This window comes from Sciurus vulgaris, assembly GCF_902686455.1.
Source record: "Sciurus vulgaris genome assembly, chromosome: 3".
Taxonomy (NCBI): domain Eukaryota; kingdom Metazoa; phylum Chordata; class Mammalia; order Rodentia; family Sciuridae; genus Sciurus; species Sciurus vulgaris.
The window spans coordinates 62,747,073-62,772,569 of NC_136463.1; the positions used below are offsets into that span (position 1 = coordinate 62,747,073).

At 52.4% G+C, this 25,497-nt stretch overlaps 1 protein-coding gene across 4 annotated transcripts; it reads left to right on the top strand.

Moving 5' to 3' along the window:
• The first annotated feature begins 6 nt into the window (after window positions 1–6).
• CLUH (clustered mitochondria homolog) lies at window positions 7–21,264 on the top strand. Of its 4 annotated transcripts, none has more exons than XM_079130753.1 (26): window positions 7–216; window positions 6,964–7,166; window positions 7,991–8,162; window positions 9,408–9,551; window positions 9,738–9,862; window positions 9,949–10,103; window positions 10,196–10,321; window positions 10,587–10,734; window positions 10,934–11,026; window positions 12,161–12,855; window positions 13,548–13,771; window positions 13,971–14,075; window positions 14,235–14,335; window positions 15,019–15,171; window positions 15,260–15,322; window positions 15,452–15,696; window positions 15,977–16,061; window positions 16,225–16,378; window positions 16,457–16,596; window positions 17,819–17,899; window positions 17,974–18,099; window positions 18,182–18,303; window positions 18,563–18,656; window positions 18,762–18,896; window positions 18,983–19,056; window positions 19,810–21,264. In XM_079130753.1, exons 1-26 carry the CDS (start codon window positions 117–119, stop codon window positions 19,994–19,996), a joined length of 4,050 nt encoding a protein of 1,349 aa, XP_078986879.1. In that variant the 5' UTR covers window positions 7–116; the 3' UTR covers window positions 19,997–21,264. The 4 variants fall into 4 exon arrangements, with proteins under 4 accessions (XP_078986879.1, XP_078986880.1, XP_078986878.1 ...); XM_079130754.1 differs by having other exon boundaries at window positions 13,974–14,075; XM_079130752.1 differs by lacking the exon at window positions 7–216 and adding an exon at window positions 3,608–4,355 and having other exon boundaries at window positions 13,974–14,075.
• The last annotated feature ends 4,233 nt before the right edge of the window (window positions 21,265–25,497 follow it).

A 25,497-nucleotide genomic window follows, 5' to 3' on the forward strand; every position in this document is an offset into this window, starting at 1 on the left:
CACCACGTGGGCCGGTGACTCCGTCCTTCCCGCAGCGGCGGCGGCGCGCAGGGCACTTGGGTTAGTGGCGCGGCGGGCGGCGCGGACAGCCTAGCCGGACGCCCGCTCCCGCCACCATGGTCATCAAGACGGACGAGTTGCCGGCGGCCGCCCCGGCCGACAGCGCCCGTGAGCATGGTTCGCAGACCGGTGGCAAGGGGCGGCCGGGCGCGGCCGGTGAGCGGGGCCGGGGCCAGCGGGCAGCGGGCTGGGGGACTGGACCGGGACAGACGGGTTCGGGACTCCGCGGGGACCGCCGCCTTCCTTTTGCGCCAGGCTGGGTTGCATCTCGCTGGGCCCTCCGGCGGCCGCCCCCGCCCTGAAGGTCACCTTCACTCTCGCCCCCGGCTGCGGCCCGGGCTTCGCACGTGGGGTCCCGGAGAGGGCAACCGCGGCGGGCACACGCGCGTCAGATGGCGGGGACACGTGCGCGCACACGCGGTTTCAGGGTGCGCCGCCGCCGCCGCAAAAAGGTGGAATCGGCGGCCCCACCCCCCTCCGCCCCGGTGCATGGGTTCCCTCTAGGTTGGGGCTCTTTGACACTTTGGGCCTAACCTCTGTTAGGTTCTCTTTGCGTCAGACCCCCAGGCATTCCCTGTGCAGCAGAACTGCAGCCCTGCCAGTGAAACTCGTCTTGACACTTTCCAAGCTTGGTCTGTGGGAAAAATACGAGGAGTGGGTGTGTGTGTTGTGAGGGGCCTTTTCTGGTTCATTCCTAGAAACAAGGGCTTAACCCCAGATGTTGGGTTGTAATCTTTACCCGCTTAGGTGTTGGCCTTGTCTCCTGACCTGGAGGGTCTGTCTGTGTGTGGGGGCAAAACTATGCTCTCTGGCAGGGGGAGGTGTTTATGCTAGAACTTGATCATTAACCTGCCTTATTGCGAAAAGTGGGTCAGACCAGAGTTGCTTTTTTTAAGGCAAAGGTCATTAGCGTGGAGTGGAGCTCCCAGTTCTTCCCCAAGGGGGCTGTGTAGTGGTGGCTTTGGGAGTGGCTGTAGCTAGCCTGAGGTGGGGCCTCCATTTCATCTGGTCCCATTCTGTTTTTTTCATCATGCCTCAGACAGCAGTCTTTTGGGTGGAAGCCCCTTCCCAGCCCCTCACTTGCCATTTCTTCAAAACTTCCTCATGTCCCAGGGCTGAACCATGGTCCTCTCTACCCTGAGTGGCAGTGAAAATGTAGAGCTGCCCTTATATCCCACTCCCCCACAACCCTCATTATCATCATGTTCCTTCCCAGTGAGCAGGCTGGGGCTGACTTGGAAGTCCAGATGGGGATGATACTGGGTAGATTCTCATCCTGATTTGGGAGTCAGAATGGGACAGAGAACATTGGGTGAGACACTGTGATGTCTCCATCACAGTGGATTTACCTTGGGGGGTGGGTAATGTGACAGCTTTGCTGAATGCTTAGACAAGGCCAGGTTTGGGCAGAACAAGAAAGGCTGATAACTCCAGCCTACCAGGCTTTGCCCTGATGCAGTTCTGAATCAGTGGGGAGGCTAGATAAGAGAAGGTTGGGGTTGACTGGCTTCCCCTCCAGAAAGAGACCTGAGGAGATGAAGAGACTTGCCCAAGGTCACATAGCAATTTAGCATAGCAATTTAGTTGTCAGGGAAGCATTTGGATTTCCAGCTCATGGCCAGCATTCCAAGGCTGCCCAAGGCTGGTCCACAGGAGGCTCGGACAGACACATTTCTTTGAATCATGTGCTGAGAACTGAGGAGTTAAGATAATTTCTGAGAGCCGAGTGAAGCTCCCTTCTCAGCTGTGTGCTGAGGGGCTGTTTCTGGGGGGAACCTGGATCAGGGCAAGGGCACAGCTGTTCATCTTGGGGAAACTGGGGGCATTCTAGTGGGAGGACCTCGGCTCTCACATCCTAGGGAAGCTAGTCTAGATAGCCAGGACTTGAATTACAGCCAGCCTGGATCTGTTAAAAGGAGGGAGCTTTATTGGAAAACCTCCCCTAGACTCCCTCCCAGGTCCCTGACCTCAGTTCCCAGCTCTAGAAGATTTTCCAGTCCCCTTAAGGAGGAGGCAGTCAAGGTCTTGGGAGCAGGCAAGGGTCTGTTACCTTCTTAGGAATAAAACAGCTTTTAGGGGTTAAGAGAACGGGCAGGTTTTTCAAGTTCACAGTGGTGTGTCGGGTTCCTTCTGCCTAGGGGAGGTCTCTCTAGAGTTGAGGCCAAGAAGGGGAAGAGAAGAGGGCTGGCAGACTGAGGAGGAGTTCAGGGGCTTATGAGCTCCCCTAACAGGATCCTAAAGCTCTTCTCATGGATAGGGTCTGGGCAGGCAGCTTCAGAAACTGGCCTAGACTTAGACCTTGAAGACCTTTTGGCCTGGGTAAGACAGAAAGAGGCAAAGATACTGGGCCTACCCAGGGTCTTCAGCCCCTGCAGCCTGAAATTCTGGATCCAGTGTCTTTGGGACCTTGCTTCCTGCTGTAGCCTCACCTGCTGAGGTGTGGCCTGGCCCTGGCATGGTCTCCTGAAGGAGACCATGCCAGGCTGAGGCAGCACACAGAGACCAGCCACTCATTCTTTTCTAACTTTTATCTGCAGCTAATGGGACTTCAGTGCTCCCAGACCAAGGCAGGATAGGCTTTGTCTCTCCACTTTAATCTGCCCAATTAAGACATGGGATGTGCACATAGTGCTGATTGGACAACCTTATCCCATTCTGCAGAATGCTCCTGTCTTTTTCCCTTACCTAAACTCCAGATTCTCAGAGGAGGCCCCTGGGATATGAGAGGGGGAGCTGGCCAAGAGCTGTTGAGGCCTGGGAGATCCTATAGCTACAGATAGATCTGCCTTCTGGGCTGAGTCCTGAGGTGTCAAAGAGGAAGAGGGTGAGAAGGTGCTGCAGTATGATCCTCCAGGGGGAGGGACAGCAGATTATGCTCAGTGAGAGTGGCACTCCGAGGCAAGGGCCTGGGTATCTGACACACCTAGCCTTTTCTTGACCTGGCTTCGCTGCTGCTTGTTTCTGTAACTTTGGACAGCTTGCTTGCCTTATAGAGTCTCAGTTTCCTCAAGTTGAATGGGGTGGGGATTTGATTTAGGGACCTGCTGTGGACTGGACCTGGTATCTAGGTGGTATCAACTTCTGGGGTCATTGTCAGGCTGCCCTGTCCCATCCCCTTCAGCATTAGGGTGTGTTGGGGGAGTGGGTGGAGGAGAGGGGGCTCTGTCAGGACTTAGTGCTTCTTAACTTCTGGTCTTTGTGAGATGCAGAACCCTTTATGAAACTGTGGAGGGGCTGCTCAGTGGGTCCCTGGGACCGGAGGGGCGGGGGGCCTAGGGTGAGATCCTGGATCCCTGCCCCCAACACTGGTTAGTATGGATGCCGGAGCAGTTCTGACTGGGCCCTGGCAACAAGTCAGAGGCCCTGGAAGGCGCCTGGCGAGGCCGGGCTTGCTTCTTTTCCACAGCCCAACGGCCTTCGGCCTCTTGCTGCCAGCTCCATTTTCCCTGGGGAGACATTTGATTTTCTTCTGGCAGCGCACAGGCTGCTGGGAAGGGAAGACAGCCTGCCAGCTTCTTAGTAGAGTCTGGAGGCCTGGGGCATGGGTGCAGTTGTCCTCTGGGAGACTGGGGGCCCATCCCCCTCTCACCAGCACTAGTGACTCTCAGGAAGGGGCTAGCTGCCAGGTCACCTGCAGGGGGCAGCAGGGGCCAGAGGCCCCAGCCAGTCTCAGGAGGCAAGCAGGGCACTCAGTGTCCGTGACTGGTGGACAGGGGGCTGCCACGTCATGGCCTGGGTCCGGGTCTGTGCCAGCTGTTGCTGGCAGCTAGCAGAAGCAGTCCTGCCCACCTGCACTGGGGCTGGAGCTGAGGAGAGGATCCCCTTGCTGAGCTCTTCTTCTGCCAGCCAGTCCCCCAGGCCCTCCATCCTGAGGGGCCCAGGTACCCCAAATGCTGGGTTCTCTTGCTCCCCAAATGGCTTAACCAGCAGTGACCCCCTTTCTGGGGGACATAAAGAGGTGGGCTTGAGGGCTGATAGCAGTTCCTTCTGGGGTCCTGGAGCCGCCAGGGCCTCCTGGCCCACAGCCGTCCTTCTGGCCGACCTTGAGCAGGATGCAAGGCAGGGGGAGTGTTCCCTTTCCAGGGCCACCCCGGCAGGCCTGGCCCCACTGAAACCCGAAGCCAGCCAGAGCTCCAGTCCTGGGCCGACCAGCTGCGTTAGGGCAAGGGTAGTGGCAGAGGCTGGAACAAGGGACACAGGCAGTGCTGGGCCTGGGCTGGAGGACCGGCTGCCTTGCTGCCATGGCAGTCCTGAGACTTCAGAACCAAGGAGAGGGCAGCTGCTGACTGCACCAGGTGGGCTGTGGGGGCTGCATGGGGGCATTCATTTGGCCCTAAACCAGTGGTGGGGAGACCTTTAGAGTTCCTTGGAGGAAAGAAGAGAGTCAAAGTTTGCCATCCTAGGGGAGAGGAAGACTCTGGGGAACCAGTGACATTCCCTTGATCTGACCAGGAATTAGGTACTCTCTTAATCCCTCTACCCCATACAGCCCCTGGGCTGAGAAAGGAAGGGGGACCTGGGGCCCACTTGCTTTATAGTCCTTCCCTGTTCCATGTCCTCCCTATTCTAGACACTCTAAGGAGCATAAGCTGCCTGTCTGGGTCCAGATCTGATTCCCTAGTTCTGGGACCTCAGAGCTCAAAACTGCTACTCTGTACTGGGCCCATCCAGTTTCTCCCCTCATTCTCTGGAGTTTGCCAGCCAGTAAAACCTTTCTCAGGGACCCAGTAGAGGGGAAGCTTCTCCTACCTGCCATCCGTCTTGCTGCTCTTAAAAAGCTGACCAACCACTACCCTCCTATCTGTCTACTCTGTCATTAGATGGGCAGGGCTCCCCTCCCTGGGGCTGGTGGGTCACTGGAAGGGACAGGTCCTTGTGCATCCTGTGGATTTCAGGAATTATACTCCAGGTTTGAAGAGGGTATGATGGGGAGACAAGGGCCAAGACGGACATCAGTATAGAGGCCCACAGTGGGTAGAATTGAGGACAGTGATATGACATGGATTTGTGGGCTTTGGGAATCTGGGTCCATTCTGGTTTGGTGACCTTGAGTCAGACTCTAAACCTTTCTGGGCATTAGATCCCTTATGTGGGGTAAGGAGATGGGACTTAGTAGTAAGTTGAGGGGTACAGGGAATGAAGAGTGGTTTCTCCTTAACTCCCCTAGTGTGCCTCTCTGCACTGGCCCAGTCTTCTTTTTTGAGGTCCCTGCTTCACATTTCTGGTGCCTCTGGACAGAGGCCACAGAGCTCTGGGGAAATTCACTCCATCTGCTCTCCTGATGACTGAGTAGGGAAGGGGAAGTGGGGTCTGGATGGGATAGGCTGGCATCTGGAACAGAGCTCAGTGAGCTGTCATGTCTGGAAGAATAACTAGCTCTGACTGTGGAACCCAGTCTGGGTGATGGGAAACCTTGGGGCCAAGATCCCCATTTGCCAAATGGGCATCCAGATAGACTTTTGTTCAACTGAAGCATTTTTGAGAGGAGGTCTTTGACTCCTTAGGTCAGGAAGGCCTCGCCTTTGTTTTTCTTGGTTCCTGGGGAGAAATGGGAATTTTTGTTCTTTGCTCCTCTTTCTCCACAGCATGTGAGTTCAGTGCTCTTCACAAATATTGGACTCGGTTATGGTTATGTAGTAATTTATTCATTTATTTGATGCCTTTTCTTTACCCTGGGCAAGACAGAAGGTGGTAAGTAGAGCTGCTGATATGAACAACCACCCAGAACATAGCAGGAGGCTTCCCTGGGACAGGGTGGGTTGCAAGTCTTCCAGGAGTGATGGAGGTGGTAATTCTTCCAGCAGGGGTCTATTGGGCAGGCAGGCAGGCTTTTGGGAAGAGGCTTCATTCACCTAGGCTTTGAGGTGACCTGATGGAACGATACATCAGGGTGGCACAAACCAAAGCACAGGTTGGGTGAAGGGAGCTGAGAGCTGAGACTAACTTTAGGTCGTATTTAAGAGTGCTGATCTAAACTTACGTCTTGTCAGCAGTGGGATTATTAGATGATTCCAGGTGGTGCTCTTTTTTCCTTTTTCTTTTTCTTCTTTTTTTTTTTTTTTTGGTGGTGCTGGGGATTGAACCCAGGGCCTTGTGCATGTGACACATCAACTGAGCTATATCCCCAGCTCGAGATGGTGCTCTTAAAATTGAAGAAATCTCTGGACTAGGGTCATGACTGAAAAGATGGGATCTCATGGGTCAAGTTAGAGAAGTAGGTTGGGTGACTTGATAGGTTGGTGGGCGCCTTTACAGAGCAGGGTCTAGTTCATGGATGAAGATGAATTCAATCACCACAAGATGAACTTTTGGTGATCTCTAAGGGACAGCAACATGTGATGCCTGGGTAGCAATTGAAAAGCTTGAGCAAAACCAGAAATGGCCATGTGAGCCTCTGGGCAGAAGGGTATTTGAAGCCATGCAAGAGGGTGAGGGGAAGTTGAAGAGAGGCTGGGGCCTAGCCCACCTCTCAGGACTACCAAAGAGGATGGAGCTGGAGAGGTAGAAACAGGAGTGTCACCTTGGTCAGGGAAGAGGAAGAAGTGTACAGTGATGTTGGTTGCTGCTGAAAAGCTAGACAGGCAGGAGAAAACCCATGGGCTTGGCTGTGAGGGTGGCATTATAGTGTACTCAGGAGGAGAGTGGTTTGTACAGTGTGCTCAGGAGGAAGCCAGACTATAGTGGACTGGGGGGCAACAGACAGGAAGGGAGAGCACAGAATGTGGAAGAGGGAATGTGGTAGTCTGTAGGTATGTTGGTGTGAGGTGGTATGTCTAGTTAAGGCAAGTCTCAGAAGGCATGTAGATCCCGTACTATAGGGCACATGCCCAACTGTGTGGGAGAGATAGATGGTGTCTGACCAATAAGACCCATCTGACCTAACTCTGTTCCTGTCTTCCCTAGAACCACCATCAGTCATGCTGTTGAATGGGGACTGCCCAGAGAGCCTGAAGAAGGAGGACGGGGCAGCTGAGCCACCCAGGGAGAATGGGCTGGATGAAGGTGAGCCAGGAGATGAGACTACTGGACAGGAAGTCATTGTCATTCAGGACACAGGCTTTTCTGTGAAGATCCTGGCCCCTGGGATTGAGCCCTTCTCCCTTCAGGTAAGATGGAGAAAGAGGAGATGGGAACAGGGCCTGAGCTTGCAAGGGAGGACCAGACCTGAAGGTCAAGCCCTGCTCTTACTTGTCCTGGCCTCATGTTGCAGGTAGAAAACAGGGGTCCAAGGGTACAGGGAGCCTTACTTAGGGTCTTAGCTGGTGTGATCGATGAGGGAATTAAGGCCAGATTCAGGTCATTGCCCCATTGCTAGAGGACAGCTACCAGTGAGGATTGCCAGCCCTGTTTGGAGAAAGGAGCAGTGGCAGCCAGGTGGGGTTGGCATGCCCCATGCCCCAGCCTCTTGCTCTGTACCCTTAGGTAAGAACCATGGTTTTGGGCCATGGTTTTACCATCTCCCACAGGGGCAGGTGGTATTGAATGATCTCCAAGGGCAAAGCCAGTCTAGAGATCTTGGCTGATGACTTGTTTTGGAACCAAGCAAGGTCCTCTTCAGTCCTCTGTACCTAGGGTTCAGGCCCTAGAGTACCCATTAAGGTGAAGACCATTTACCCTGGGGAACATTATCATTGGGAGGAGGCAAGACTGCATTTGTTCTCCTTGCTTCTCCACAGGCTCTGCTCAGGGATTGCTCTTGGTGTGTAGGAGTAGTGTGGAACTGGGCTCTATTCTATATGTACACACCTAGGTGTAGATAGGTATGGTTTATATGAACAGGATCTGGAATGTATAAGCCCCAAAGTGAGAAACTGAGTATTTGGGGCATTTATTCTAGGGACCAGGTATGGTAGCCTGAGGGCAGAGGGTATGTCCTTGCTTCTCATTGTGTGATCCCTCACCAGGGTGGTCTGGTCTTTTTCCCTGGCAGGTGTCTCCCCAGGAGATGGTGCAGGAGATCCACCAGGTGCTCATGGACCGTGAAGACACGTGTCACCGTACCTGCTTCTCACTGCACCTGGATGGCAACATGCTGGACCACTTTTCAGAGCTGCGCAGTGTTGAGGGGCTGCAGGAGGGTTCGGTGCTCCGTGTGGTGGAAGGTTGGTTGGGAAGTTGGTGGCCTGCCAGAGTAGGGCCCCCAGAGGCAGGTCAGACAGTATTCCACCTAGCACTGCATAGTCACAGCTGAGCACGTGGAGGTGGAACTAATAGGAGCAGGGGTCTGCCCCTTAGGCTATTTTACTCACTCTACAGTTGAGTGGTTTACAGATTAAAGACCAGAGTCTCCATACTGAAATATCAACCAGTCCCAAGCCAGGCTTAAAATCAGCCCTATCAAATTCTGTGAAGATAAATGTTACATCTCATAATGAAATTAAAAGGTTTCACAGCTTTAAAGTGGTGAATTTGGGCCCAGTACAGAGCTGTCAGCTCTGATGTGAGATGTTTGGTTGTAAAAGGAAAGTTTCAGCCAGGTGAGGTGGTGCATGACTGTAATCCCTGCAGCTTGGGAGGCTGAGGCAGGAGAATTGAGGGTTCAAAGCCAGCCTCAGCAATAGAGAGGCACTAAGCAATTCAGAGAGACCCTGTCCCTGATTAAAATACAGAAAAGGGCTGGGGATGTGACTCAGTGGTCAAGTGCCCCTGAGTTCAATCCCTGATAGCCAAATTAAAAAAAAAAAAAGAAAAAAGAAAAGTTCCTGCGGCCTCCCAGGTTCCCAGGGCCTGTCAGCTTGTTAAGAGCAAATGTGGAAAGAATCTGTCATTCATCTGTGCCCATGATTGCTTTGACCCCCTGTCAAAGAACCACCATTAAAAATCCCACAAAGCATGTGTTATGGGGCACCGTTGAAGTTGGGAATTCTGTGAAGTCAAACCCTAAGAGAACCAGAACCAAGGCTGTGGAGGTCCAGGAGCTGTAAAGTTCCTTCCTGCCTGAGGCATGAGGGAGTAAAGCAGGCAGTTTGCAGGTTTTCTAGGGTCTTTGTGGTTTTCAAGAGGTATTTGGTGGACAGTTTTTTGTGAATAAGGATCCCTGCTCACTTACATGCTGTTGGGGCAGGGAGGCAGTAGTGTGTGTTTTGAAACCACAATTCTAGTTTGTGTGTTCATAGTGGAATTTGAAAATGGGAACCTAAAGTTGAAAATTTAAACCACCCATGGGGCTGGGGATGTGGCTCAGTGGTAAGAGTTTGCTTAGTATGCACAAGACCCTGAGTTCTATTCCCAGCACTGCTAAAACAAAAACTCCACCCTGCTAGCACCCCTGCAAACTCTTCTCTGAGCTAGGTGGGTTGTTCCTGGGTAGGGCTGTGGTAAAACACCTGCCCCTTCCCTCCTGCCAGAGCCCTACACAGTGCGGGAGGCTCGCATCCATGTGCGCCATGTCCGAGACCTGCTCAAGAGCCTGGACCCATCTGATGCGTTCAATGGTGTTGACTGCAACTCCTTGTCCTTTCTGAGTGTCTTCACTGATGGTGACCTGGGAGGTGCCGGAGGCATTGGGACTGGGGAATTGGGCAGAGGGGCAGGGAGCAAGGGGGCCAGGGGCTGGTGAAGGGGCCAGGGGCTAGGCCTTCCCATCGGGGGAGGCTGAGTCCCAAGCACACACCAGTAACACATTGAGACAGGGAGACAACTGGTAGCCAGCTGACCACCATCCTCGGGTCCCTCAGACAGTGGGAAGCGGAAGAAGGGATTGGAGATGGACCCCATCGACTGCACACCACCTGAGTACATCCTGCCAGGGAGCCGGGAGCGGCCGTTGTGTCCCCTGCAACCCCAGAACCGTGACTGGAAGGTGGGACTACTAAGGGAATGAGGTAGAGGGTCCCTGTCAGGGGTGCCCGAGAAGCTCAGCCACCTTATGATTGACTGTTCCTGCAGCCCCTGCAGTGTCTGAAAGTGCTCACCATGAGTGGCTGGAACCCACCCCCTGGGAACCGCAAGATGCATGGGGACCTCATGTACTTGTTTGTGATCACAGCTGAGGACCGGCAAGTCAGCATCACGGCATCCACACGGGGCTTCTACCTGAACCAGTGAGCCCCTGCTGAACCCCATGTTCCCCTCTGTGTGGCCCCCTGCCCCAGGTCTGAGGCAGATGCTCAGAGCACTTCCTATCTTCCTGCAGATCCACAGCCTACCACTTCAACCCCAAACCTGCCAGCCCACGCTTCCTCAGCCATTCCCTAGTGGAGCTGCTCAACCAGATCAGCCCAACCTTCAAAAAAAACTTTGCTGTGCTACAGAAGAAAAGGTAGTTCCTTTGTACCATCTCTGCAACACCCTGTCTCCCATCACAAATTGAACTGAACAGTAGCAACTTCGCTTGAAGAAATGGTGCTCTCAACCCCCAGTGCCCAAGAGTTCCCACTTAGGACTTAGGTAGTTTGCTGGTTTCTGATTCTTCGGGGCATACAGGCCCAGAGATGCTGCAACAGTGAGGGCCTCAGATAAAGGGCCCTATAGCTAGGCTCTAAGCTTGGTAGGCCGTCCATCTCCCCCTCCCCTGCCTGCCACAGGGTCCAGCGCCACCCGTTCGAGAGGATCGCCACCCCGTTCCAGGTGTATAGCTGGACCGCCCCCCAGGCAGAGCATGCCATGGACTGTGTGCGTGCAGAGGACGCCTATACCTCAAGACTGGGCTACGAGGAACACATTCCTGGACAGGTGCAGCCCTGCACTCATGGGCTCTCCTCCCCTCCTGGTGTCTGGCTGGTTCCTTGCATTTCCCAAGAGGCTCCATTTGCTTCTCCATTCACTTGGGAATCTGAGGGGCTATCCATAGGGAGGTGGATAAAGGGACTGTCCAGAGCAGGTCATGGGGCACTGGGCTGAGCTTGCATCTGTCTTTCTTTTCCTTTTGCAGACTCGGGACTGGAACGAGGAGCTGCAGACGACAAGGGAGCTGCCCCGCAAGAACCTGCCTGAGCGACTGCTTCGAGAAAGAGCCATATTCAAGGTGCCCCTACCCCTTATGACTGTGAGACCCATCTGCCGCTTGCCAGCTTTCTTTGTGGTCAGGAGGAAAGCCGTGGAAGCTGGGACACCTATCCCTGTTGGCTGCTGAGAGGCTGGTCCGGGTACCTACCTGCAGGACGTCCCAGCCTCCTGCCTCCCAGCAGACTACCCCACTCCTTTTTCTGGCCTCATGAGGCTTTGAGTCCATGGGAAGAAGAAACCCACATCCTATCTGAACTAAGTGCAAGGTTCATCCAGCTTCCCACCCTTTGCTGACCACATGGGTCCCTCACCTGGACACACCCTGACCTACCATGACTGTTTCTTGGGTGGTAGCATTTTTGCACAGTACTTTCAAGTTGCTTGGGTTTAAAAATTGTTAGTACTGTTACTATGATAGAAATGAGGAAAAATATTTACTTAAAAAAAAAAATAGCCAGGTGTGATGGCACATACCTATAATTCCAGCGCCTTGGGAGACTAAGCCAGGAGGATCACAAGTTCAAAGTCGGCCTCAGCAATTTGGTGAGGCCTTAAGCAATTTAGTGAGACCTTGTCTGAAAATTAAACAAGATGGGCTGGGATGTGGTTTGGTGGTTAAGTGCCCTGGGTTCAATCCCTGGTACCAAAAAAAAAAAAAAAACCGCCCGTCATTGGACTGCCAGAGATCATGGCAAAAAAATAAGAGCTCTGATTCTTGATACTAACTTGGCCAAGGGATGTGTGCCAACAGCTCTATTGGCATTATCTCTTATAATCTTTGGGACACCTCTAAAAGGTCAATGTAGTAAGCTTATCAGTGTTTTGTAGATGAGGAAACTGAGTCTGAGAGGTTACCAGTTCCAGTTCCCTTGGCACATAGCTGCTGAATCCCAAACCTGCTCCAGCCCCTATACTCCCTGTTAATCAGTAAGCACTGCTGTTCTAAGTGTTTCGTTTGGGGGTTTTTGTTGTTTTTTTTTTTTTAAAGTTTTCTTTCCGTTTTCTGATTGAGGATACTTGAGTCTAGAGTCCTTCAGCTTCCAAAGCAGGCCTGGTTGCCTTCAGCATCCTGAGAGATTGGTCAGGGTAGGATGCAGTGTGAGGCTTTTGTGTGTGGGTCCTTTTTCACTCTCCCAACCTTGGCCCTTTCCAGGTACACAGTGACTTCACAGCGGCAGCCACACGGGGTGCCATGGCAGTCATTGATGGCAATGTGATGGCCATCAACCCCAGTGAGGAGACCAAGATGCAGATGTTCATCTGGAACAACATTTTCTTCAGCCTGGGCTTTGATGTCCGTGACCATTACAAGGACTTTGGTGGGGATGTGGCAGCCTATGTGGCACCTACCAACGATCTGAACGGTGTGCGCACATACAATGCAGTGGATGTGGAGGGACTGTACACACTGGGCACTGTAGTGGTAGACTACCGAGGCTATCGGGTTACGGCTCAATCCATCATCCCTGGCATCCTGGAGCGGGACCAGGAGCAGAGCGTCATCTACGGTTCCATTGACTTTGGCAAGACAGTAGTGTCACACCCACGGTACCTGGAGTTGCTGGAGCGTACCAGCCGACCCCTCAAGATCCTGCGTCACCGTGTGCTCAATGACCGTGACGAGGAGGTGGAGCTCTGCTCCTCAGTTGAGTGCAAGGGCATCATTGGCAATGATGGCCGCCACTACATCCTTGACCTGCTGCGCACCTTCCCACCTGACCTCAACTTCCTGCCTGTTTCTGGTGAGGAGCTGCCTGAGGAGTGCACCCGAGCTGGCTTCCCCCGCGCCCACCGCCATAAGCTCTGTTGCCTACGCCAGGAGCTAGTGGATGCCTTTGTGGAGCACAGGTAAGGAGCACACAGCTGGAAGCCAGGGCTGTACCTCACAGTGCCCAGCCAGGATGTGGCCTCAGAACCAAACAGATTCTGAGGAGAAAGAAAGTGTGGAGAGTGATGCGGGGCAAGCTCTGGCCATACTCTCTGGGGCCCCATTCCCTACCTCCCACCCTGCTCTTAATCTGAGGCTCCCAGGAAATCCAGGGGCTTCCTGTCCCTTGTCTGCAAGTGACCAGACCAGAGACTCAGCTGAGTCTATTCTCTTAAAGAAAACTTGGAAATCTGCTGTTGTGGATTTGAATGTCCAATGCCAGGACTAGGAAGTGGCACATGGGGTGTTGACACTGCTGGCATTTAGTGCTTAGGAGTCAGCCATGTCAAATGTCCCATACCATAACCAACCTTCTGAAAATGACAGTGGCAGTCCTGTTGCTGTTAAGATTCTTGACTTGGACCCCTTCCCCTAACCTCCCACCCCCAGGTGCCTTCTTCCTGTTTGGGGAGTTCTCACTTTCTGCTGTGACCTCCTGCTGTCTGTACAGTTTTGCTGTGTACATAGGCAAGTGCACATTGGGCAGGATGTGTCCTCATGCCTGCAGGATGTCCAGCCTCAAAATTCCTTAACCTCTGCAGGAAGCTCCCGGGCCAGCAAAGCTTCCTGATTCCCCTTTCTCACCTCCTGCTTTGTTCTTTCTCCTCTGTAGGTACCTCCTCTTCATGAAGCTGGCTGCCCTGCAGCTAATGCAGCAGAAAGCCAGCAAGGTGGAGAACACCACCTCACTGGAAAATGGTGGTCTTTCCCCCTCGGAGTCCAAGCCTGAAGACCCTCTGGGACCCGAGGTGGGAAGCCAGGAGGAGGGCGGCAGTGCCAGTGGCCTGGCCAAGGTGAAGGAGCTGGCGGAGACCATCGCCTCAGACGATGGCACAGGTGGGGCTGCTATGGATGCCAGTGGGTAGAGCCCTTAGCCTGCCCTGGCAGCTCATCTTTGCCAGGGATGGCTCATAACCCAGCCCTGGAGAGAAGCCAGCAGACATCTCTGCAGGGAGCTGGGGGCAAGAGGCTCAGGGTAACCCAGCCCCACTAGAGGTGGAGTGGGACCACCTGCCATCGTGCCATGTCCCCACAGCAGACCCCAGGAGCCGGGAGGTGATCCGCAATGCATGCAAGGCTGTTGGCTCCATCAGCAGCACGGCCTTCGACATTCGCTTCAACCCTGACATCTTCTCACCAGGCAAGCAGTGGTCCATGTAGGAGTGCTGGGTGGCAGGGGCAGGACTTTGGACTTTGGGCCTCGTTGCCCATCTGAGCACTGCCGTGCTTGCCCCAGTAACATCTTTCTTACCCCTTTAACTCCCCTACCTAGTTCAGGCTTCTCTCCTGTCTCCTGCAGGGGTTCGCTTCCCTGAGTCCTGCCAGGATGAAGTTCGGGACCAGAAGCAGCTGCTGAAAGATGCAGCTGCCTTCTTGCTTTCCTGCCAGATTCCTGGCTTGGTGAGGGAGGGGCTGCAGGGGGGTGGATGAGGGCTACCCAGGAGGGCTATAGCAGGCCCTGGTGTCTCATGGGGTCTGACTCCAGACTTAGAACTTTTGCAGGGGTTGCTTCTTCAGTGACCCCTGGCCTACAGGTCAGGCAGGGCCAAGTGATCATCTCCATTTTATAAACGGGGAACCTGATCCCAAGAGATCAAGGGAGGCCCGCCCTGCTGAGTCTGGGGTCTGGTACTCTGAACCCCGAGTAGTGGAAGGTCTCATCCTCATAGACTTCGTACCCTTGTGTGATGTGTTCACTCCCACTTCAGTAGGCAGCCCTTGGGTCAGATGGCCTGCTTGTCTCATTGTTGAGTCTCCAAAGCTCAGGAAATAGGGATAAAACTGTGGCCCCCACATAGTAACCTGCTCCTTCCCACATGTTCATTTGGCCCTCAGTTCTTCACCCATGACCTCTGGCCCTGCTTCTCTGTTGGGAGGGTGGCTGCTCCTGTTTTGCTATTCTGTGTAGCAAGTTGGAGACAGGTTCTCATGGCCATGGTGCTGCTTAAGTCTTCCCACATGGGAGCTGGGGTCTTATCCCCTCCTTCCCTCAGGGCCCCAGGACAGCGTGAGCTCCCTAGGAGGACCCAGGGGGGTGGAGGCAGAGGGCCCAGACTGGGTTCCTAACCTGCTGCAGCCTGCAGGTGAAGGACTGCACAGATCATGCGGTGCTGCCCATGGATGGGGCCACACTGGCTGAGGTGATGCGCCAGCGTGGCATCAACATGCGCTACCTGGGCAAGGTACTGGACCTGGTGCTGCGGAGCCCAGCCCGTGACCAGCTGGACCACATATACGTGAGTGGGGCTGAGGGTGGACTGTGAGATAGGCAGGCGGGAAGAGACCTGGGGCCTGATCCAGATTTCCTTCTTTAAATCCTTTTAGAAAATTGGCATTGGCGAACTCATCACCCGCTCTGCCAAGCACATCTTCAAGACATACTTACAGGTGCCACCCTCCCCAGCCTGGCCAGCCTCCCTGAGTGGTTGGGCTTTAGAGAAGAGCCCTGAGTTGTAGTTGAGGACCTCTGTGACTTTGGTCAGACCTTTGTGACTTTGGTCATAATCTCCCTTGCAGGGAGTGGAGCTCTCGGGCCTTTCAGCTGCCATCAGCCACTTCTTGAACTGCTTCTTGAGTTCCTACCCCAACCCTGTGGCCCACCTTCCTGCTGATGAGCTGCTTTCCAAGAAGAGGAACAAGAGGAGGAAAAACCGTCCCCCAGGGGCTGCAGATAACACAGCCTGGGCTGTCATGACCCCCCAGGAACTCTGGAAGAACATCTGCCAGGAGGCCAAGAACTATTTCGACTTCAGCCTCGAATGGTGTGGGCATGGGGTGCTAGGGGTGATGGTCAAGTAGAGGAGGTTGTGCTGCTGGTCTCCCAGGCAGCATCAAAGTTCTGTGGTCAGGGGCAGTGGAGTGAAGAGAGGTGGGAAGAGGTGGGTAGCTGAGGATTGGTGACATGGGGAGCAAGAAGGGGAGCATTAGCTCTTGAACACCAGAGGTTGAGCAGTGGGGGGCTCCTAGAATAAGATGGAGAAGCAGCTGTCCAGAGAGGCAGGGAAAGTCCTGGGCTACTCAGGACCCAAACTTCTCCCCCAGTGATTCTGTGGACCAGGCTGTGGAGACCTACGGCCTGCAGAAGATAACACTGCTGCGGGAGATCTCCTTAAAAACTGGAATCCAGGTGGGCAAATGTCACAGTGCCCTGGCTCTGTGGATTCCCGTCCTGTACAGGGCCACAGGGTCATTGGGGTGGTGGCTTTCTCAGATTGGCAGACTTTGGATGCTTGCTGGTGGGCTGGGAGTTGCTAGCCCTTTGCCTAATGCTGAGGCTGCTTGTCCCCCAGATTTTGCTGAAGGAGTATAGTTTCGACAGCCGCCACAAGCCCGCATTCACTGAGGAGGACGTGCTCAACATCTTCCCTGTGGTCAAGCATGTCAACCCTAAGGCCTCGGATGCCTTCCACTTCTTCCAGAGTGGGCAGGCCAAAGTACAGCAGGGTGAGTGCCAGGCGTGCCAGGGGAGGTGGGGGCATCCCTCAGCCTGCTCTGACCTTGCTGCGGTGGGCTGCCCTGCAGGCTTCCTGAAGGAGGGCTGCGAGCTCATCAATGAGGCCCTGAACCTGTTCAACAATGTGTATGGAGCTATGCATGTGGAGATCTGTGCCTGCCTGCGCCTCCTGGCCCGTCTCCACTATATTATGGGTGACTATGCTGAGGTGGGTGGCCCTAGAGCACCCTTGGGCTGTATTATAGAGACCTTGATGAGGAGGAGTGAGGAGCCTGGGGCTGCATTATCATGCCCTGCAGTAGAAGGAGATGGTGTCCAGGCTGTCCAAGGTGTTAGGATGCTGCTCCCCTTGGCAGTCCTATGGGGAAGCAGGCAGGATCCAGGGAGCCCCTGGATTCACCTGTGATCTTCCTTTCAGCTCCACCCCTCACTCACTGTACTTGGGAGAGCTAGGGGCCACCTTTACTGCAGTTAAGGTGAATACATGGGAAGAACTCAGGGCCTGCCCTCCAGTGACACTGGCAAGGGTAAATTCTGAGACCCTGTGAGGAGTGTGGAATGGTTCCCATCACCTTGCAGGTGCTGCTTGGAAGCCACACAGTATGGTGTTTTTGTTGTCATCGTTAATGTTTTGTGGCCTGGTTTGCAGACTACCTTTCTGACCCTGGAGCTTTGAGAGTCCATTTCAGGGATCATTATGCTTTAGATTGTCCCCCACTTCCCTTCAGAGGGGTTCTATTTAACCTTTTTGTGTAGGCATTTAAAAACAAATTTTTTTAGATGTTGATGAAACTTTATTTTTATTCATTTATTTATATGTGGTGCTGCGAATTGAACTCAGTGCCTTACATATGTTAGGCAAGTGCTCTACCACTGAGCCACAACCCCAGCCCCATGTATAGGCATCTTTTTTTTTTTTTTTTTTTAAGTTAGTTTTATTTTTAGTGCAGTTTTGGGTTGGGTTTGTATGTATGTTTTTGTATAGGTTTTGTTAGGGGAAAATGACTTGACAGTAAATTTTTTAGTCTGGTGTGGTGGCCCATGGCTATGATCCACATAATCCGTGACTCAGGGCTGAGGCAGGAGAGCCACAAGTTTGATGCCAACCTCAGCAACTTAGCAAGACTCTGTCTCAAAATAAAAAAAAAAAAAAAAAAAAAAATTTTAATGTAGCTCAGTCATAAAGTGCTTAGGGTTCAGTCCCTAGTGCCAAAAACATAAAATAGAGTAGATTTTTAGAAGGCCTTGTTGGGGTGTGGACATCCACAGTGACAACCGCTGGGTATAAGCCACTCTACTGCCTTTGTGCAAAGAAAGAATAGAAAGTATAGCCGGAGCTGGTTAGGCCGAACAGCTTAGGCTGAGCAGCAAGGTGTGGGCTCTGGTGTTGGGTGGTGCCCACCCTGACACTGACCACCCCACCTCCTCAGGCCCTCAGTAACCAACAAAAGGCAGTGCTGATGAGCGAGCGAGTGATGGGCATTGAGCACCCCAACACCATCCAGGAATACGTGAGTAACTACCCTGGGTAGCCTTTGTGGAGGTGGGGCCTGCACTGGCCTGACCATCATGGCCCCACCCACAGATGCACCTGGCTCTGTACTGCTTCGCCAGCAGCCAGCTGTCCACAGCGCTGAGCCTACTGTACCGTGCCCGCTACCTCATGCTGCTCGTGTTTGGGGAGGACCACCCTGAGATGGCTCTGCTGGATGTGAGTGCCAGGGAGGGGAGCTGTAGGGACCAACCTCAGTCCATGAGAGCAGGAGCTGACCATGTCCTCACTTGCCGTCCAGAACAACATCGGTTTGGTGCTGCATGGTGTGATGGAGTATGACTTGTCATTGCGTTTCCTGGAGAATGCGTTGGCTGTTAGCACCAAGTACCATGGGCCCAAAGCCCTCAAGGTGGCCCTCAGGTGAGTCTACACTGGCCCAGACCCACAGGGACCCAGTGGGCTTTTGGTGGGGCAGAGGAGGAACCCAGTGCTATTTTTATCTGACTCCTGTGAAAATTTTTCTTAACTTCCACCTCTGTTCTGTATCCTGGACTTGTGTGGTCTCCCCAGGAGGATTTCCAGGGATGGATCTAGAGCAGAGCCCCAGGCCCCAGAAGGCCCTCAGTGCCCCTGCCCTCTCTTATCCTTCCTTTGTCCTGTGCACTATGTTTCCCTGTAGCCACCACCTCGTTGCCCGGGTCTATGAGAGCAAAGCTGAGTTCCGGTCAGCCCTGCAGCATGAGAAGGAGGGCTACACCATATACAAGACCCAGGTGAACCATGGCAGGGGCTGCAGGGGGCTGGACCTAAGCACTGCGGACAGCCCTGATTCCCTCCTGCTGGAGTCCTCCAGCCCTGATTTCCCCTACCCCTCATAGCTGGGTGAGGACCACGAGAAGACCAAGGAGAGCTCTGAGTACCTCAAGTGCCTGACCCAGCAGGCTGTCGCCCTGCAGCGCACCATGAATGAGATCTACCGCAATGGCTCCAGCGCCAACATCCCGCCCCTCAAGGTATGATTTCCCTGGGCATGTGGCTGGGCTCTGGCCTGTGGGTCCCTGGCCTCACTCCCTGACTTGTCCTCCCCACTGCCCCTCAGTTCACAGCCCCCAGCATGGCCAGTGTCTTGGAGCAGCTGAACGTCATCAATGGCATCCTCTTCATTCCTCTCAGGTGAGACCCTTCTCAGCATGCACCCCTATCAGAAGATGGCCTTTAAGTTTCCAATTTTAATGTCACACATTGACATGGCTGCAAATTGAGAAGTGTAGCCAGTAATGAGAGGTTCCTTGTTATTCCTCCCAGAAATTACACAATAGAGCAAATACATAGCTATGATCTTTTTCCCTTTTTGTACGTGAAATTGTAGCATACCATGCACATAGAATTTTGGGTATTTATATCACTTAATATATTTTGATGGTCTTTTTATATCCAGCAGATAAGAAGTGGCTCCCTTTCTATTCCAGACCAGGGATGTCCCTTATAAACAGACCAACCCTGAGGGTTCTCTGAGGATTCCCTACTGGCACCTATTAACTGTGCAACCTTTGGGAGCTCTTCCCTCTCCCCTCTTCCCACCATTGTGGGAAGTGGGTTTGGTCAGCCAGCAGTGCACCCCGTTCCCATTCTCTGCGTGTGGTCTGCTGTAGGAGAAGACAGGTTGTAACTCACTGAATTTGGCATGAAGGGGAGTGGGAGCCAGGTCTTGGTAGAAGGCTCCCTCCAGTGCATGAACTTGACACTTTTAGCACTTAGGGACTTTTGTGCTTTAGGAAGGGAAGTGCTTGTTTCACACATCTCTCACAAAATAAAACACAGCTTAACCATGTCCTGAGTGTAAATGTAACCAAAACCAGCAAGGTGGCAGAGGGCCCAAGCTGTTCTGACTTCACTTTCACCCCACCCTCCCATCCTTCCACTCAGCCAAAAAGACTTGGAGAATCTGAAGGCCGAGGTGGCACGGCGGCACCAGCTCCAGGAGGCCAGCAAAAACAGGGATAAGGCCGAGGAGCCCATGGCCACTGAGCCTGAGCCAGCGGGGGCTCCAGAGGATGTGGGCTCCCAGCCCCAGGCTGCCAAGGACCCTTCCTCCCCAAGCTTGCAGGGATAGAAAGGGAAAGACAGATGGACTGTTAGTCAGCGGCCGTTACCCAGTGATCCAGACTCCAGGAGAAGGGGGCGTGCCCTGCAGATCGGGAGAGGAAGCCAGTCCCTCTTCTTCCATGTTCCACCCACCCCACCCCAGCATCCTCCTGGGACCCCGGCCTGGCCTGCCTGTTCCCCAAAAGATGTTTTTGCACTGGTTCAATGAATATACAATGCAGAGGCCTAATTGAAGACACATGAATGGAGTGTGTGGGCACTGGTTCCAGCTGGGGGGCAGGTGCCCCTCAGGCCCCATCCTCAAGCAGGTGTGTGTGAGTGTGTCCATGCCCGTGAATGTCTTGATCCGTCCCACCTAACTTGTACATAGCCCCCAGTCAGTTCTGAGTGGATGACGTGCAGATGCGATTTCTCAGGTCCCTTGTATGTTTGACATTATGGCTGCTGCTTTTGCTGCCACTACCCCTGGGCCCAGCCTGGCTTAAGTCCAGGTCTTAAGCCAAAAAAGAGGGGGGCTTTCCTGTGTCCTGGGAGAGGGAGCCAGAGCTCTGGCCGGCTGGAGGTTTGGGGTGCACTTTAGTCTTGTGACGCGATGAGAGCTGCAGTGGCTTTACTAATCATGATGGGGCTTGACCTGGCTGTAGCTTCAGGGCAAGGGAGAAGGGGGCCAGTGGTGGTGGGCCCTCCAACACCCAATCACCCAACCCAGCCTGTCTGCCTTTGGGCTGCCACAGACTCTGACTTGTCTCTCCGCTCCCTGCACCCCAGGTGGGATAACCTTGGGGGCCACAGTTTGAATGTATCCTCCCATTTTAACCTGAGCTGCCTAACGCACAGTGGGGGTAGGGTGGACAAGGGGCTGGGTAACCAGGACTGAATCATGGATCCTGGAGAGAAATTACAGGTAGAAGTCACCTCTGGAGCCCAGCTCCCTACCTGATCTTTGTCACACAGGCACCTTCAGAGAGTAGTTCAGGGGTAGTGGGGACCTTCATCGGCTCAACTGCTCCCTCTCCCTGCCTGCCTGTGTCGCTTCTCTGTGCCTGCTGTTGAGCCCTAGCAAAGGACATCTTTGCCCTATAAGCCCAAGGGAGCTACCTGGGGCTTTGCAGAGAGCTGCTTATGGGTAGGGTCTGTCCAGGCACCTTGTTTCAAAGGGAGTGGGCATGAATTAGCAAGCGAGGCATCCCACAGCTGATCAAGAACTTTTTCTTGTTTTTAAACCATCACGTCTTCATTTCACATTGGAATAAAATGAGTTTTTGAAACCTGCTGCCCCGGCCTCCCCAGTGTGTTCTGTAACCCTGCCTCTTGTGTTCCACTGTAAGGATTGTTGTCGGAAATGTTACTGGGAGTTGACTGTAAATTAGGTCAAACTCAAGGTTATGCTTATAATGTCACTGAAGTGGGAGGAGAGGGGGTGGAGACCTAGGCACTTAGCTGAGGCTTACCCATGAGTTTGTTGCATAGGTGACAAGAAGAAAGGTTGGAATGAAGCCTGGGTGGGGGATGGGTACTAAGAGGGTGCCTAGGCCCGGGACAGGTTGGACTTGTTACATTATTGAATAGCTAATTGGCTGAGCACCTGCCCTGTCCCTTCACTTGCAGCAGGAAGATTGGGCCTAGGTTTGTAGTGCAAGGAGAATGAGAAGGGCCTATAGTTAGTCTATCTTGTAGGGCTTATATTGTTTTCGGTGGTACTCAAAATTGAACCTAGGGGCACTCAACCCCTACTACATCCACTGCCCTTTTTATTTTTTACTTTGAGACTAAGTTGCTGAGGCTGGCCTCAAACTTCTGATCCTCCTGCCTCAGCTTCCCAAGTCTCTGGAATTATAGGCAAGTCCCACGCCAGCTAGCAACTTTTTTTTTTTTTTTTTTTTTTTTGGCAGGTCTGAGGATTGAACCCAGGGCTTTAGTACATGCTAGGCAAGTGCTCCACCACTGAACTACAACCTCAGTGTAGGTTTCAGAGCCAGCTCGTGGAGGGCAATATGAAATGCAAAGAGGAAGCCTGGTGCTGTGGTGCATGCTTTTAAGTCTCAGTGGCTTGGGAGGCTGAGGCAGGAGGATGGAGGGTTCAAAGTCAGCCTCAGCAACTTAGCGAGGCTCTAAGCAACTTAGTCTGTCTCTTAATAAAATACAAAAAGGCTGGGGATGTGGCTTGGTGGTTGAGCACCCCTGCGTTCAAACCTCAGTACCCCGCTCCCCCCCACCAAATGGGAAGAGGAGCTCAACTAGGGCAACTTCAGAGGCTGAGCCTATGACATGGGATGCAGCATGTGTAAGGGGCCTACGGACAGGGGAAGTTTGTTGTAAAGTGGATGGCTGTTGCTCAACTATCCCTTTCCAGAGCTCTGAGCATAATGGATGCTTGAATGTCTTTTTGGTGGTTTGTGGTGCTGGGGCTCCGACGCAGGGCTGGAATTAGGTAAGTGCCCTACCACTGAGCTATGCCCCAGCCCTTGAATCCCTTTTTGAGTGCTTGGAGAGTCCTTAGTGTGTTGGACATCCTGAAAAGAAAAGAGAAGAGAAAAGAAAAAAAAAAAAAAAAAAAAAAAAATCCAAACCTGATGTCTTGTTAGTTTCCCTGAGCAAACTTGGGGAAACAACCCTGACCTGAGGCTTTAAGTGGCATGTTTCACAGGGCCTGTGGATATGGGGCATCATGTGAAGCAGAGACTGGCTTGGATTTAATTAGCATTGTGGCTGCTAGTCACCTGAGAGGACCATTTTTCCTGGTTGATCTCTTAAGCGTATTAGTGCTGTCAGACATCTTCTGTCAACCCAGGTAACAAGGGGCTGTTCTATAAAGGAAACAAACTGGAGGTGCAGTCACCCTTTCTCTTCCCTTTTAGTTGACAGGATTCTGTTTTTTCCCTAGTGCTGAGAATTGAACTCAAGGGCATTCTACCATGGAACCACATCCCCAGCCCTTTTTATTTTTTAAGACAGGATGCTGTTAAATTGCTGAGGCTGGGGGCTGGGGATATAGCTCAGTTTGTAGAGTGCTTGCCTGTCAAGCACAAGGTCCTGGGTTCAACCCCCCAGCACCGCAAAAATAAAAAATAAAAAATTGCTAAGGCTGGCCTTGATTGTGTGATCCTCCTGTCTCAGCCTCCTGTGTACCTGGGCATGCCCCACTGCACCTGGTAGATTGCAATTTTTGCTGAAAAGGTAAATAGGCATTATCAGGGAAAGCTTAGTGTGAGACCTGGCATGTGCTAGGTTCTGGCTGCTTTGTGGATGGGCAGCTATTCAAGATGTAAAAACAGTCTCCCCGAGTTGTGTGTGGCCCATCTATCCTGATCTTTTACTTTCTATTTGACTCTTATTCCATGTTTGGATTCTCTTAACATGTATATTTATTTAAAAAATATTTTAGGACTGTGGATGTAGCTTAATGGTAGCACACATGACTAGCATACACAAGACTTGTTTTGATCCCCAGCACCACACACCAAAAACTTTTTACAGTAACCACCATAACCAAACTTTGAGGGTTGTGTTATCTGCATCCATTTCCAGCCCTCCAAATGGTCATTGCTGAATGTAATGAGTACTGAGAGAACTGTTAGCCTTAATTCAGAAATTCCCATGTATATTGCAGTTGAGAATAAAATATCCTGATGTGGCCCAAAGATTTCCTCACCACAACCTCCAGGGTCCAAACTACCAAATAAAGTCAGGTGGTTGGGGCTAGGGAGATAGTTCAGTCAGTAGAGTGCTTGCCTTGCAAGCACAAGGCCCTGGGTTTGATCCCCAGTACCGCAAAAAAAAAAAAAAAAAAAAAAAAAAAAAAAGGTGGCTAACAAGTGTAAGGTGAAATATTCCTACTAATGGTGGTAATCCACTGATTTTAAAAGTATGATTAAATCCACTGATTTAAAAAGATGTATTCAGGACATAGTGACCTTGAAGATAAAATGATCACAAATTTGTGCACCACAACTTTTGCTTATCAATCCCCAGCCTCCTGTGCTCCAATGGGTGAGCAGTGGGTGACGCAATAGAGCACTCAGGAATGGGATAACATCTTTCTTGAGCATGGTGGTACATGCACACCTGTGATCCCAGTGACTCAGGAGCCTGAGGCAGGGGATATAAAGTGCCCCTGAGTTCAATTCCCAGTAGTGGGCAGGGAGGTTGTTTGAAACGTCTCAGAATGTCCTCCTTACACATACTAGCTCATAAGGTACAGTACACAGTACAACTAGCGAGTGCATTTCAAGTTGCAGCTCACACCTTAATTGACTAATACCTCTGGTCTGCAACTCCCATGTGTCAGCCTTGGTTTTCCTGTCCCTAAAACATATATTTACCAGCAGGGGGCGTGTGTATGAAGCATTTGTCCCTAATAAGAATTTGTAATGCCATTTGTCTTCCTCCCTGCCCTACTCCCTCCACCTCCAATTTCAGTGAGAGGGCCAAGTGACCAAGTGGGAATGACGACCATCAAACATTCACAAAGCAATGAACTCCCTGTGTCAAAAGTGAAGATGAAAGGGAGAGAAATCTGAGTAAAAACCCTGGCTACCAGGGGCTGGGGTTCAGGGACCAGCAACTTTTGCCCAAATTTCTTTGGTGAGAAGTTGAATCATTTAGATCAGTGGTTCTCAAATAAGCATCAGAATCATCTGGAGGCATGTTGAAATGTTTCTGGGCTCTCCTGTCCTTGCTTCCGAAATGACAAAGCAAATAAAGGAATGACTGTGTCAAAAAGGGCCATGACCACATACAGCCTATTTGCTGCACAAGCTGCGCAGTATGTGCCTAAGGACAAGGCCATTAAGAAACTCAGCATTCAAAACACAGTAGAGGCTGCAGCTGTGTTCAACGCTTCTGTGCTTCCCAAGCTGTGTATGAAGCTGCTTTACTGCATGAACTGTATCGTTCACAGCACGGTGATCAGGAATGGATCCCTTGAAGCCCAGAAGGACCGGATCCCCCAGCCCAATTTAGACTTGTGATGCTGCTTCACAACCTCGACCTATGTGGAAGGAGCTGGGTCCTTACTAAAGAAAAACTACTCTCTGGAAAAAAAGAACAACTTTACAAGAACCTGTCTCAATGAAAAGGGCTGGGATGTAACTCACTGGTAGAGTGCCCTCAATTCCTTGAGTGGGGGGATTGTCAGGATGTGGTGCCCTAGAATTTGCATTTCTAATAAACTCCCAGGAGAGGCTTACAACTAACTACTGGCTCCAGAACAACAGCTGTCCCAGATGATTTTGGGAGATCAGCAATACCCAGAAGGTAGCACAATTTCTCCCCCATCTTCCACTCTGCTGTCCCTCACCATCCATCAAGGAACAGAGATAGCCATGAATCCTGGGAGGAGACATGATGTATATGATGCACCACAGGCTTTGAATGTTGCCCATTTCAGGACAGTGATACTAAGGCTAAAACTCTACCCCTTGGCAAAGTGGTCAGGCCCAACACCAGGTTTTCATCCTAGGGTGAGAAAAGAGGAGCCCTGGAAGGAAATGGGAGAACTGCAAAAGG

Coding starts and splice junctions, on each gene's coding strand:
- CLUH (XM_079130751.1), top strand. CDS start 3,788: ATGGCCTGGGTCCGGGTCTGTGCCAGCTGTTGCTGGCAGCTAGCAGAA. Junction 10,735..10,933: donor AGGAACACATTCCTGGACAG/GTGCAGCCCTGC, acceptor TTCCTTTTGCAG/ACTCGGGACTGGAACGAGGA. Junction 15,323..15,451: donor TCTTCAAGACATACTTACAG/GTGCCACCCTCC, acceptor TCTCCCTTGCAG/GGAGTGGAGCTCTCGGGCCT.